The sequence below is a fragment of the Macaca thibetana genome, chromosome 12, assembly GCF_024542745.1.
Source record: "Macaca thibetana thibetana isolate TM-01 chromosome 12, ASM2454274v1, whole genome shotgun sequence".
Lineage (NCBI taxonomy): Eukaryota > Metazoa > Chordata > Mammalia > Primates > Cercopithecidae > Macaca > Macaca thibetana.
Window position 1 is genome coordinate 63445235 of NC_065589.1, and position 15579 is coordinate 63460813.

A 15579-nucleotide genomic window follows, 5' to 3' on the forward strand; every position below is an offset into this window, starting at 1 on the left:
GCAAAGAGAGAGCTTGTGCAGGGAAACTCACCCTTATATAACCATCAGATCTCATGAGACTTACTCACTATCACGAGAACAGCATGAGAAAGACCTGCCCGCATGATTCAATTACCTCCCTCTGGGTCCCTCCCACAATACATGGGAATTCAAGATGAGTTTGGGTGGTGACACAGCCAAACCATATCATGTGGTATGCTTTCTATGGCATCATGTAACTTAGATATACAAAGATATTACCACCCATTCCCCTTTAGTCAACAAGACATTCAAGAAGGTATTTCTAAAACTAAGCATTCTTAGTCTAATATTCTTAACACAGAAGAGCAATAAGAGCACTGGCTCAGGGTTCAGGAAGCCTTTGTTTGAATCCATGCTCTACCATTTATTAATTGAATGACTACAGGCAAGTTATTTGTTCTATTTAAGCCTTGGGGATTTTTCTTTTTAAACAATTGGGGTTATCATAAGACAACATTTAGGGAGTGAAAAGCATGCCACAACCTGAAAGATGACTTGTGATATGTATATCTGACAAAGGACTCCTTTTCAGGCTATATTTAAATAATTCCTATAAATCAATAATGAAAAAGCTGACAACCCAGTTTTAAAAGTGGGCTAAAGATACGAACAAACACTCACAAAATATACAATTGGCCAATAAAAAAACGAAAGGAGCTCATTATCACTAGCCATTGGGAAAATACAAATTAAAACCACAATAAGATACCACCACGCCTCCACTAGAATGGCTAAAATCAAAAGGACCGACAATACTGATACCATGAATAAGACAAGATGTAGAACAATTGGAATTTTCATACATTGCTGATAGAAATATATGTTGGTACAATCAGTTTGGAAAACTTTTCAGAATCTCCTAAAGCTAGATATGAATATCTTGTGGCCCAATAATTCTACTGTGTATATATACATAACAAAAATGAGTATTTATGTCTACCAAAAAACACTTAAAAGAATGTACATAGTAGAATTATTCAAAATGGCCAAAAACTGAAAACATTTTAAATTTTCATCAATAGCAAAATAGGTAAATAAATTGTGGCATACTCATACAATGGAATACTACCCAGCACTGAAAAAATATCCTTCTATCTATAATAATATAGACGAATCTTACAGACATAATGTTGAGTGAAAGCAGCCAGATACAAAATAAATATATTGTGTGATTTCCTTATATGAAGCTTAAAAATAGATAAAACTGATCTAGGTTAATAGAGGGGTTATCTTTGGGGGAAATCTCAACTAGTAGAGGTTCAAGGGAGCTTCTGGGGTGGTGAAAACACTTGATCATCAGGTGTATTGTATCTATGTGCTATTGTATCTATATACATACATTAAAATGTATTAAATTTATATATGTTATAATATATGCTATACCTCAATTAAAAGAAAAAGAAAAATGTTTAAAAGTACAGAGAGTAACAATTTCTGTCTCATTATAGTGTTTGAAAAATAAATTAGATAATGACTGTAAATTCTTAAAATAGTGATTTGTCTATAGTGAGTGCTCAGTTACTACGAGTGGTTGATTTGTGATTATTATTGTTACGTTTACCATTATTGTAAGATACAATTGCCTGGAACGGCCATTAGGCTAGTATTTTTGCTCCGCATAAAGCAAATTTTCAAATAATGACTGCAATACTGATTTCAGTTTTCAAGAACAATGCTTCTATCAACTTAACATTATTAGGATGTATAAAAGAAAGTTTATTATTATTGTAAAGTTTTTTACTCTAGTGTACAATGTTTTAACTCTTAAAACTGTAAGGTTTAGGCTGGGTGCCGTGGCTCAAGCCTGTAATCCCAGCACTTTGGGAGGCCGAGACGGGCGGATCACGAGGTCAGGAGATCGAGACCATCCTGGCTAACCCCGTGAAACCCCGTCTCTACTTAAAAATACAAAAAACTAGCCAGGTGAGGTGGTGGGTGCCTGTAGTCCCAGCTACTCGGGAGGCTGAGGCAGGAGAATGGCGTAAACCCGGGAGGTGGAGCTTGCAGTGAGCTGAGATCCGGCCATTGCACTCCAGCCTGGGCGACAGAGAGAGACTCCGTCTCAAAACAAACAAACAAACAAACAAACAAAACTGTAAGATTTTTGTTTCCTTTCAGAATAATAAAAATTTTTTAAATTACATTGAGATACAAAGCATCATTAATCTTATGAAACAATATTCATCTGTTTTAGTGATAAAATAAATACCAATCAAATTAACAATGAGATACCATATTATGTCTGTTGGATTGGTAAGGGCAATGAATAATTAGGCTGATAAAGGTACAGGGAAGCCACGATCTTTTATGACACTCCTAAGAGTATTCATTTGTATGACCATTCTGGAGGGCAATTTGGTATATGCATCAAAAGCTCAGAAATGTACACAATCTTTGTCCCAGCAATTTCTCTTCAAAGTTCATGTCCTGAGGAAGTTATCAGATGAGTTTTCAGAGATGTCTGCATATAATACTGTTTATGTAACTGGTTTATTGAATGTATGAATTCAATGAGGTACAAACATGATAGCCTATACAGGGTTGCTTAACAATGCAGTGTTGCTTGACAATGCAGATACATTCCAAGACATGCATTTTTAGGCTATTTTGTCATTGTGCAAACATCATTCAGTGTATAGTACTCACACAAATCTAGGCAGTACAACCTACTACAGGCCTAAGCTAAATAGTTTACACTAGTATTAGTTCCTTCTCACATTGTTAATAAAGACATACCCGAGACTGGGTAATTTTTTTTTTTTTCTGAGATGCAATCTTGCCCTATCGCCCAGGCTGGAGTGCAATGGCACTATCTCGGCTCACTGCAACCTCTGCCTCCTGGGTTCAAGAGATTCTCCTGCCTCAGCCTCCCAAGTAGCTGGGATTACAGGCACGTGCCACTACGCCTGGCTAATTTTTTTTGTATTTTTAGTAGAGATGGGGTTTCATCATGTTGGCCAGGCTGGTCTCATACTGACCTCAAGTGATCTGCCTGCCTCGGCTTCCCAAAGTATTGGGATTACAAGTGTGAGCCACTGCGCCTGGCCGAGACTAGATAATTTATAAATGAAAGAGGTTTATTTGACTCACAGCTCAGCATGGCTGGGGAGGCCTTAGGAAACTTACCACCATGGTGGAAGGGGAAACAAACATGCCCTTTTTCACATGGTGGCAGCAAGGAGACGTGCCAAGTGAAAGGGGGAAAAAACCCTAATGAAACCATCAGATCTCATGCGAACTCACTCACAATCATGAGAACCAGCAGCATGGAGGTAACTGCACCCATGATTTAATTACCTCCCACCGGCTCCCACCCATGACATATGGAGATTATGGGAACTACAATTCAAGATGAGTCTAGGTGGGGACACAGCTAAACCATATGAACTATTTAGCTCCTACACTACACACCTATATAGCAGGTTACTGTACTAAATACTGTAGGCAATTGCAACACAATGATAAGCATTTGTGTATCTAAACATAGGAAAGGTACCATAAAAATATTGTATAAAAGATAAGAATGGCATACCTGTATAGAGCATTTACCATGAATGGAACTTATAGAGGTGGAAGTTGCTTTGGGTGAGTCAGTGAGTGAGTGGTGAATGAATGTGAAGGCCCAGGACATTCCTATACACTTACCATACTAGAATGTTACTGTAGACTTTATAAGCACTATATACTTAGGCTACGCTAAATTTATTTTTAGAAAATTTCTTTATTCAGTAATAAATTAACCTCAGCTTAATGTAATCTTTTTACTTTATAAACTTTAAACGTTTTTAAACTTTTGACTTTTTTGTAATAACACTTAGCTTAAAACATAAACACACTGCAGAGTGCTACAAAAATTCTTTATATTCTTATTCTCTAAGCTCTTTTCTATCTTTACATTTATTTATTTAACTTTTAAAAAAACTTTTTTTATTAAAAACTATGACACAAACACCCATATTAGCCTAGGCCTACACAGGGTCAGGATCATTAATGTCACTGTCTTCCACTTACACATCTTAACCCACTGGAAGGTCTCCAGGCGCAACTACACGCATGGAACTGTCATAAATGATAACAATGCCTTCTTCTAGAATACCTCTTGAAGAACCTGCCTGAGGCCATTTTACAGATAACTTTAATTTTTTTCATAAATGGAAGGAGTACACTCTAAAATAATTATTATAAAAAGCATAGTATAGTAAATATATAAACCAGTAACACAGTCATTTATTATCATTATCAAGTATTATATCCCTTACATAACTGTGTGTGTTATACTTTTATACAACTGGTAGCACAGTAGGTTTGTTCACACCAGAATCACCACAAGCACATGAGTAATGTGTTACACTACAACATCATGACAGCTACCACACCTCTAGGCAATAGGAATTTTTCAGCTCCGTTATAACCTTATGGGACCACCATTGTGTATGCAGTCTATCATTGACTGAAATGTCATTATGTGACACATGACTGTATATTCTATTGAATCTCCCTTTCTCATTCCTCAAAGACATTGTCAAATATCAGAAAGTCTGGTCCTATTTGAAACTTTAGGCTCTTATCCAGTTGAACCCTCCCTTTTTTCTGGCTCAGGTTGAACCACGAAAAGGGGCATGGTCTGCTCTTTCTTCCGTGTTCCATGCTTTCTGATTCTTGCGCCTTCCATCGTTGGGGATAAGAGGAGGAATTAGAGGAGAAAAAAGGGCAAATGCTTTTGTACTTAATGACATTTATGGTTGTCCTCTGAATGGCAGATGTCCAGATGCTGTCTGACTCTCAGGGACAACGTGTGAATTCTTCATAAGGTTGGTTCCCTGACCTCTTACAACCCTTCCTCAGCTTATGCCACTAAAGGCCCACCCTTCAGCCTCTTGCTGCCAAGGTCCTAGTGATCAGACTTCCTATGTTGGGCACTAACAACATGATTTGAGCCAGGCTACCTTTCAAAGCATCCTATTGGCCCAAAGAAATCTTATTCAACCTTGACATGCCAAACTGAGATTATAGGTTCTTCTCCTTCTTACCTTTCTTGCTCCAACCCCATCTCCCTTCAACCACAAGTGAGGAACAGATTGCCAAGACCTGCAGTAGTCTAACTAGGGAATGAAATCCCAGTGTCCCCTTCTTACCTGCATTTCTAGCTTTATTAGTTTGGGATTCAGAAGCTCCCAACCAGACCAGAAATTCATGACTCCAGTGAGTCCTCCAATCTTCAGACTACTTTATAAGGCCTAGACAGGTGGGTGATAGGGTGCTGGTAGCTGGACCAGTTCTACTAAATCTTATAAAGGACTGTGTTGGGGGTTTCTGAGGGACTTTCTCTAACATGCTATAATACTAAATACCAGTTGCTTTCAATTCTCAGTTGTGTCCTTCATTGAGGCCACAGAAGTCTCGTTCAGTATCCTTTAAACATTAACAAAAGTGCAAACCAGAGATAACCAAAATATCAAAAGAAAACTGTTGAATATAGTACATTCATATAAATAAATATAATTTGGTGTTAGAAATCTTAATCCAGTTCTGCATTTATTGACATGGAAATGTTCTTGATTTATTCCTAAGTGAAAAATATTAGTTATAGAACAGTATGTTTCTGTATATTCATATTTGCTATTATGTAAAAAATAGTATAGAGTAATATATACCAAAATATCATAATGCTAGGTCAAAACAATTGCCTGTGAGCCAAATATTGCCTGCCACCTATTTTCATAAGTAAAATGTTACTGGATCACAGCCATGCCAGTGGCCGCTTTTCTGCTACAAAGCAGAGTTGAGTAGTTACAACAGAGACAGTATAGCCACAAAGCTTAACGTGTCTTCTGGAGCTGTATAGAAAAAGTTTACCAACTGTTATTGTAGATGATAGAATCATAAGTAATTTTAATTTTTTAAAATGTTTGTCTGACTTCATTTTTTAAATTTTCTGCAGAGAGCATACATTTATTGCATAAAATATGTATCTATTATTAAACCACTGCATCCTGATTAGAAAATCTTATTACATTGGTAAAATTAAACTCAAAAGCAAATCTTACAAGTCAAATAATAAAAATTTGATTACAGCTTTCAAAGTTCTAATTCAAAATATAAGACCTACATTGTAGGTAGAATATTAATTTTTTATTGTTTTTTAAATTAAGACCTATGAATGGACATGACTCTTCCATATGCCAACAGGATTGGTTTCTTAAAACTTCTTTTTAGAGCTTCTGGCATGTTCTTTTTGTCTTAGCGTATTAGTCTTCTGAGGCTGCGTTTGAGTAATGTAGTGCTAAGTTTGATGAATAAGGTGGATTAATTTGAGTAAAGATTTTGGAGTAAGAAATAAGGGTGATACATTTTGAAGACTGATTTTCTTTACATGGCTTATGAACTGGACATAAAAGGAGTATCAAAGAAAAGAGTTTTCAAGTGTTTGGAGCTTTGGAAAATAAATGAATCGGTATGGAACTTCCCAAGGACACTACTTGGAAGAAATAAATTCACTTGGATGCATAAATTATGTATATTTGTTACAACGAACAATTCTGATGTAGCTAAGCAAATTCTGCTTCAAAATCCTGTAGGATAAAACCTTATAAATGTGTTTGAGTAATCAAGAAATAATTAGGACAGTCAGAAAACCTGCTAATTAACATTAGGTGAGGGAATACTTGAAAATGGAATCATCTTAACCAGAAGTTCCAGAAGACATGCATCTTTATTAAAAGAAACAGAAGTAAACAGTACATTAATTAAACTTTCAAATACACAAAGAGGTTTTTAAAATACCAGGAAGGAATGAGGAATAAAACAATGGATTTTCATTAAAATATCAAGCAATTAAGATGAGAAATAATAAAATTAGGCTTTGAAGTTTAGACGTTTGCATATTGAGAAAGAATGCCACTATTCAAATATATAAATACATCAGTGACTTTTCAAATTTTAGGATCTGTTTTATTGACTAGATAGTATCTATCCAATAACAGAATTTCCTGAATAGAGTAAAATCATATACACATTTCCAAAGTCAATATTTTTCCTTAATATTCTCAAAGATTAAGACTCTGGCCTATCTGAGAAAAAAATTTAAAACATAATTTATCTGAATTTTAGATCATGTAAGTGTTAAACATACCATACATCTCAATTTTAAAAGGGAAGTGTCTGCCCTTAGTATATATTTTAATAGTTTTAAGATATTCTCTGCCTTCTGGCTCAATTGACCTCTATAATAATATCTCCCATTATACTTGTTGCCAGCTCTATGCTCAACTACCAAGTATTCACCAACAAAACCCCAAGATTTCTAATACCTAGGTATTTCCTCATGTTTCTGCTTCTAACCATTCACTTCCCACTCATTTTCAACCCTATTCTATGCTTATCTAAATCTGACCTTCAAAACCTTCAAAATGCCACTTCCTTAATGAAAAATGTCTCATTCTTCCCAAGCAGAAGTAATCATTTTCTGCTCTATGCTCTCATGCCTCTTACCAGTTTCTGTTGTAAATTAGAGATCTTTGAATGACTGTCTCATTTTCTCTTGCTATGCTGTAATTTTCTCATAGTACATACTTATTTACTATTCTCTTTAGTGTCTAGCACATTGTCAGCAATTAGCATATTGTTAATATGTACTTGTTAATTCACAAATTACCTCTTTGGAAACAAGATATGAAAAGGAAATATTTTTCTTAAAGAAATAGGAACAGAGAAAATATATAATTTTATACATCTTCTCAATATAACCTAAATCAAATGATTGTTGAACAGGATAGATATTTTCACTTATGCCAAATAAATATACTTTAAAAACTAACCTACAATTGTAAAACGAAGCAACTGCTATTTCACATCTAGGGTGACTGTTGTATACTTTTATGTCACTAGTGATATATTAAGTCCTCCTTTTATGCTGAAATATTAGTGTACCACAGACCGATCAGTTAGAGAAAACATCATGCTCATTTATACCACTTACTAATCCGTGGGACATTATTTAATTTTGAAAAGGCTCGGTTTCCTCATCTTTAAGATAGGAATAATCATTTTGAGCCTTACCTATTTCACAAGTTTTCTGTGAGAGCTAATAAGACAATGTAAGTCATAGCACTTTGTAAACTGTAAAGTTCTATATAAATGTAAGGGTTTATGAGGGACATTAGTATAAGGGACATTATTAGTAATATGAGAGAATGAGTGAGTCAATGACTGAAACAGGTCAGATTCTTTTAGATCGAATTCATATGAAATGCTTGAAGCAAGGAAAGATTTTGGTATGTAATAACTTTAATTTTCATCACAAGAAACTGAGTAATTCCAAATATTAAGATTACTGAATTATTTTGCTGCTTTATGAGTTCTGTAAGATTGCAGATTCAATCTGAGGGATCCTTATAGATGAGAGGGTTCCAGGCCTAAAATATTCTCCAATCTAATTTGCTGACTATTACCAATTAGGAAGAATGATTTTATGTCCTTCTCTCACACTGTAGAGGTCAGTTTAATAAAAGTCTAAGACCTTTTCCATCATATTTCATGTCGTCCTGAAGTTTTAGTACACTCACTGAAAGGGAATATGGAATGTGCAACCTAAGGGTTTAAAAGGATCTCTGCATTCATTTATTCTAAGTAACACCCAGATTTGAAATCCCTCCATAGCACCCTGGCTGTGTCTAGTCTCAACCTGAATGGATCCAACTGAAAAAAAAGGATGGAAATCAACAACTGATTCCTAAATCAATTAGGCTTTTCTTTATATAATATTTTAGTAGAAATATGATCTCCCATCATTTGCAATGTGTCCTAAAAGCTTAGGTTTACCCATATACAGAACCTTGTAACATACACACAGAAACACACACCACATTGCTGTTGCCTAGTCTCTCCTTCCCTCTTAGTCTTCTAGGCCAATGGTATACAATTCCAAATTAGCTAGGGCAATTAGCAAATATATTCTCAGATTTCATTCCCTTTCTCTCTTCATGAGAGTTAATCAGCATATCTATAGACATTTTCTAAAAGTACCAGCTCTACTAGGATTAAATGTTTGATGGATTTTGCTGTTGCTTACAAAGCCCCAGTTTCTTTCCCAAAGGAGTCACTGAACAGAGACTGTCTTGAATAGCAATGAACCTCAATGAGTTAGATTCTGTTAAAGTCACTCTGACGCTCATAGCCTACACATGGGCCTTGAGGATTATAAGCATTTAGTAGCTACATGATCAAACTGCCAAAGTGTCTTTAAATGACTTGGCTAATCTTCATATTGTGCTTATGGTTAATGTCATTATTTAAAACTTTTGATTTAGACTGGCAGTAATTAATAAGCATAATGAATGGAATCTTGGTCTCTTATATTTTGGATAAATTGCATTGCCATCCACAGAGCAGCAAAAACTTAGCTAATCATAACCAAAATTAACCATGTTTCTTCTATCCCACAATCCAAAGCTAAAATTTTAGCTTGGTATACAAATTAAAGTTTAACTTATCTCTGTCATAATTAAACGTAAGTAGTCAAATGAAACTAACATGGCCTAATGGCTTATTTCATGTTACCTTCATATCATGTAATTGTATCAGAGGGTAGGTGGTTTTGTTTAATAATAAAGAGTTCCTTGTAGCATAATTTACAACTGAAGGATGTCAGATAGAAACTTACCTTCTCCAAGTGGGAGAACAAAGTCATTTTTCATAAGTCATCCTTATCTTGGGATGACCTAATATCAAACTGATGGCATAGTGTTCTGTTTGATTTAAACATAGAGGTTGATTTAACCATTATAAACTGAAATCTATGCTGCAATAAAAACTTCACATAAGAATCAAATTTCTATTTTTAATTCCTTTATGGTGATTTATCTTTGTTTATATGATATATGAGGCTTCAATAAGATCTGTCTGTGTTTCTCTTAGAAGATAAAGGGAAGTTAAAAGCCAGCAGTTCCAGTCAGCCGTCAAGCTCTGAAAGTGGCTCATTTCTCCTCAAATCTGGCACAACACCCCTGCCACCTGGAGCCGCCACTTCTCCCTCCAAGAGCACAAATGGAGCTGCCGGTACTGTTGTTGAATCAGAAGAAGAAAAAGCCAAAAAATTACTTTATTGTTCACTATGCAAAGTGGCTGTGAACTCCCTGTCACAGCTGGAGGCACACAACACAGGTTAGCAGCTATCTTTTGCATTTAAATAATGTTTATAATGAAACCCAACTTTTCCCATCAGAATACCATATCTTTTGTTGTTCAGACCTTAGGGTTGTTCAATGCTTCTCTACTTTTTTGATTCAAAAGAGTGATTTTAGAAGAGTATGATCATATGACTTTGCAACTAGCAAGACAAAAGCAGCTTGGAGATCAAACTTGTCCTATTCTTTATTTTCCTAAAAACATCTAATACTGTCTAAAACTCATTTTGATGAAGTGACAGAGATGAAGATAAATATTTATGCACAGTGTTCACTGCAATACACTTAAAAGAGAAAAAAAATGGAAACAACCTAAAGCCCACCAGTAGGGAAATACTGAATAAATTATAGTAACCCAATATGATATATGTTAATCAGCCATTAAAACATAATGATCAGAAAATATGTACATGATTTGTTATGTGAAATTTTTAGGATATTTAATTAGTATGATCCCCATTTTGAAAAAAATTTTTAGTACATTAAAAAAAGAATCTGACAAGAAATACCCTAAAATGATAATAGTGGTTACCTCTGAGTAGTGAAAACATGAGTAATCTTTATTTTCTTATGTTTCTCTATATTTTCTGTATTATATACTCTTACATTTTTCCATTTTTTACAATAACGTGTTAAACTAAAAATCAGCATTAAAGTGATCATTTAAAAAAAGCATTGGGAATTTTAGCCTGCAGGTAAAATTCTCAAGGATAAGAAAACAAAGAGCTTTGTATAATTCTTGGATAGCTATTTAATATGTGTCCTTTCTTTCTTAGGATCTAAACACAAGACCATGGTTGAAGCTCGTAATGGGGCTGGTCCAATTAAATCCTATCCTAGACCTGGATCAAGATTAAAGATGCAGAATGGCAGTAAGGGGTCAGGACTACAGAACAAGACATTTCATTGTGAAATCTGTGATGTTCATGTTAACTCAGAAATTCAACTCAAACAGGTAACGTATCCTGAATTAGTAAACATTGTTGTTTGAGGCCACCACTTGACTGTGTATCTTTTCATCTATAGAATGGTTTTTACCGTGCTCACGGTTAAGTTGACTAACTTTTGTAGGATGCAAACAATATGCAACATACAGGTGCTACGTGGAAGAAAAAGTCAGTATGAAATATTTGAGCATCTACTGTTACTATATGTCAGGTTCCAGGCTAGATATTGGAGAGACAGGAACAGTAGTCACTGGAGCCTACAGTTGAGCAGGAGCTTCTGGTAAGGTGAGATGATAAGCCTGTCTTCCAAAGGCTCAAAATCTGATTAGAGAGAGAGAAACTCATCAGTAACAGTGTTAATACCAGGCAAAATCTGATAAGGGCTATAGAGAACAGGAGACAGACAGAGAAGCATTACAATTGAGGGAGGAGTAAGTTTTAATTTAGAAATCATAATGATTTTACCCACACCATCGTGGAACTATGGACCTAGAGTTGGCAATGGAGAAAACAGCTACCTAGAAATAAATTTTACATGGAATAAGACTCACATTTCAATTCAGCTAATGCATCAAACTTTTTTCAGCACATTTCTAGCCGAAGGCATAAAGATCGAGTTGCAGGGAAACCACTGAAGCCAAAATACAGCCCTTACAACAAACTCCAGCGGAGCCCAAGTATTCTAGCAGTAAGTTTACCTCACCTGCTCACCTGTTTTGTGGGGCAGCCTTGCTGGGTTGGGCAGCCACTGTGGGCACGCAGGGCGTAGAGTCTAATGGTCATGAAAGGTTTCGAATTTAAATAGCCCTCACAGACAGAAGTTTTAGATTGAACTGCTTAGTTCTGCTATAGGACAACTTACTTAGAAAACAGAAACTAAACCTCTTTAACAGCTAATATGTTACTCTTTACCAAGTTATTTTCAAAAGACTATCCTCTTTAGCATATAAAGTAAAGTCTCAAGAACAAGGACAAATGATGCCTCAGGAATCCTGGGATGTTGAACTTGGAAAGAGGGATTTCTTTCATAAAACAAAACTCCATCCATTTAATTTAATATCCTCATGCTTTCTGTTTTTTGGTTTTTGTTTTTTAATATGGCATGAGAAGGTAAAGCAGTGTCCGTATGGTATGCTCTCTCCATTCTAGCAGGCATGTTGGTAATTAGCCTGTTATGCTCTCAATATGTGCTATTTTCAGTGTCTTTGCAAAAACACCTAGGGACTCCAGCAATAAGTGTCATATAAATACCAAGATGGATAGATTTCACAATCTCCCTGGGACTGGGCCCAGTGCAGTGTTCAGTCTGAGGATGAAGCTAAACTTGTCCAGCTGGAGGCAATTCTGAGATTACCTTCCAGCTTCTCCAAAGCCTCTGTCTGAGCTGCAAGCAGGTGTTACCTGCATTAAGCAAATCCAGCTTGCAAGGCTCCTCCTGATTGCAAGAGAGAGAAATTAAGGATTGATTTCTTCACAGGAGGATTCCATCCTGGCATTCCGTTGAATAGAGAGTTTCTAGCCCACTTACAATCATTCTCAACAACAGAAATTTGATTTAGCTGTGATTTTTCAAGGCCTACTCATTAAGTAGCCAGTGACAGAGGTGTGAACTGACTGTTTTCTTGACTCTTCAGGGTCCCTAAAGTACTGAACTCATTACCTAACTTCAATGCAGCTTATCCCAGAGAAGGGAAGGATCACACATATTCTTAAAAAACAAAACAGAACTCTCCAGGCCTCATCGTGGTTTAAGACAAGCCTGAATTTTGAATTGAACTTCATCACCTAAGCAGGAAACTTCTGGGCATGTATTTTTCCTGGTGAGCAGCAGCATAAAATAGCTTTAGAATTTATTCAGAGGCCTTTCCCTGTGCCCTAGCACACCGGAGCAAAGACCACCAAATAAAAGAAAGCTGTGCCATGAGCCACTGAAACCAGCATTGTGAACGTAATCATTTCTCGACTTCTGAGGGTGAAGATTTTCAAAATTTAAGACTTCTTAATCTTGGTGTTTTACTTATGAAAAGATACCTGTGGTGCGGTTATTCAAAAACAGTATCTCCACCCCATTCCTGGTTTTCTCCCTCCCTTAGGCAAAACTTGCATTCCAGAAAGATATGATGAAGCCTTTGGCCCCAGCCTTCCTGTCCTCACCTCTCGCAGCGGCAGCCGCCGTGTCCTCTGCGCTGTCACTCCCACCACGGCCCTCCGCCTCGCTCTTCCAAGCTCCAGCCATTCCTCCAGCTCTTCTGAGGCCTGGACATGGGCCCATCCGCGCCACTCCTGCCTCCATCCTCTTTGCTCCGTACTAACGTCAGCAAACCCCAAGACGTTTGAGGCCAGTAGGAAGTTGAGAAAGAAAGCCACAAGGATTCAGCAAGTTAAGCAGTTTGTGTTGCAGCACCCCCATTCACTCACAAAATGCAGCCTACCACCCAGCTCCCCAATTCCAAAGAGAAACACATCACTAGATTCACGAAGGCTTTTAGAGACCGCTCCTATAATTTAGTAATCTGAGCAGCATAGGCTTTATCTCCCTACTTCCTCCCCGCCACCCCTCCCTCGCCACCCCATTCAATTTATGTATCTCAGATATTTGATTTCTTGAACATATATTGGTCAGAAAGAAAAAGAAAGAAAATCATTCTCTATTTTTCCATGGGTATGATCTGGCTTAAAACAATATGGAATATTTTCCTGACAGACTTGAAAACTAGGATCTTCCTCAGATGTCTGTAAATAACTCTGGTATCCAACTGAGTGTATTCTAGTGTGGAACAAAAATCAATGAACACAAGTGCTTACTTGTGGATACCATCTTACCAACGGATCACAAAGTTCTCTCTTTGGTGTACTGTTGTTGACAGGGATTGTGTACTGTTTCGACCCAAGTACTGTTGTATCCTGTGTAGTACTAGATCTGTATCTCTTGTCTGAATTAAACATTTTTAGTTGCTGTGTAAATGTTAGGAAGCAAAGTAGCTTTGAATTTTCTCTTTAAGAGAACAAAAGATAAAGTAATGTATTTTCTTTATTTCACATTTTATTTGGAGATATTTAAATGAAATAGAAAGCCATATAACATAGCTATAATTACTACCTGTTTGCTATTTTTGTTTAACTTATTTTGTAGCTTCCTCACTGGTTTGTGTTGCTAAGCAAACGTATACAAACAGAAAAAGAGCTTCCTAAATTGCACATTTTTGCACCTCTTGTGCATTCTGCAAGAAGACAATGAATCCATGTATTTCTATATAAGTATCTTCTTCATTTTTAACCTGTTTTCATTTGTAATGATGCTACATAATTTTGTGGCTCCCTAATGCAATAATGTACAGAAGATAAAAAATTTATAATTGAACAATTTGTCTTTCTGTTCACTGAATATATTGCAGGTCACGCTCCCATGCCCCCCTTTCTAAACCGATATCAACTAGACTGGAATGTTTGTGATATCAGGGGCAAGAGTTATCATAAAACAACAAAATAGAGTGAACTCTTTTAGAGCATCTATATCTGCAATCTGTAAATGGTAAAATGTCTGTGTATTTTTTTAAATGTACCTTTTCAATAAAAGTACAAAAAACAAAATCTGTTTGTATTTTCAATGTTTTTTTTTCTCCTGAGACACCTTCAATTTGAAATCATCTGATGAAAGACTTTTAGTAGGTGCAAAGATTGCTTCTTACATAGCATTTTTAGCTCTTGTTTGCAGCATGTTTGTCATGTTTATTCATTACTGTTCACAGCATCTGCATGAGGTGAAATTTTACTGCCATTTTCTCTCTGAATCTCCAATAAGTTGGGCCAAAGTTGTTGAGTTACCCAAAATCACAGTAGCAGCCTGCAAAAAACTTTGGACTAGAATTTTTTTTTAACTTACTGTGGGTCCTCTAAATCTCTAGTTCATCTTTTATTGATGTCCATGGCATTTATGATCTCTTTTCAGATAATTTTATTCCACTTCTCCTTTGCCTTCTCCAATCAGCACATCCTTCTTCCACCTCATTCTGTTGCTTTTAAATATAAAGATCAACATATCACTGTTTGTTCTGGTGAATTATTGCTGCTTACAAGACTGCTCTAAAACTTAGTAGCCTAAATATAGCCATTTGATAACTAGTTACATCAGAATTTCATGGGTCAATAATTCCAGCAGGGTTTGGCTGGGCTGTTCTTCTCTTCCCAGTGGCATCTAATAGAGTACTTTTGTTAGTATTCAGCTTTCAGGCAGGCTGGACTGGAGGGCCCAGGATGACTTCACTCCTATGTCTGCCCAGTCAAAAATGACTGGAAGGTTGAGCCTTACTGGAACAATCTACCAGAGGGCCTCCATGGGGCCTCCCCAGCATCCTCCTTGTTATCTCAGGTAGTTACATAGTAGCAGAGAGAACATTTTAAGAGTCCTGGGTAAAAATCAAAGCCTT

The 15579-nt window shown here is 36.3% G+C and overlaps 1 protein-coding gene across 6 annotated transcripts in view; it reads left to right on the plus strand.

Annotated features, from left to right (window-relative positions):
* Window positions 1–14492, plus strand: part of ZNF385B (zinc finger protein 385B) — a 423520-nt gene extending 409028 nt beyond the window's left edge. For all 6 annotated transcript variants that reach the window (XM_050750566.1, XM_050750567.1, XM_050750570.1 and 3 more), the window contains 4 exons: window positions 9937–10182; window positions 10982–11160; window positions 11739–11840; window positions 13246–14492. In XM_050750566.1, the coding sequence (XP_050606523.1) occupies window positions 9937–10182; window positions 10982–11160; window positions 11739–11840; window positions 13246–13464 (746 nt within the window). In that variant the 3' untranslated portion in view covers window positions 13465–14492. The remainder of the gene's footprint in view (window positions 1–9936; window positions 10183–10981; window positions 11161–11738; window positions 11841–13245) is intronic.
* The last annotated feature ends 1087 nt before the right edge of the window (window positions 14493–15579 follow it).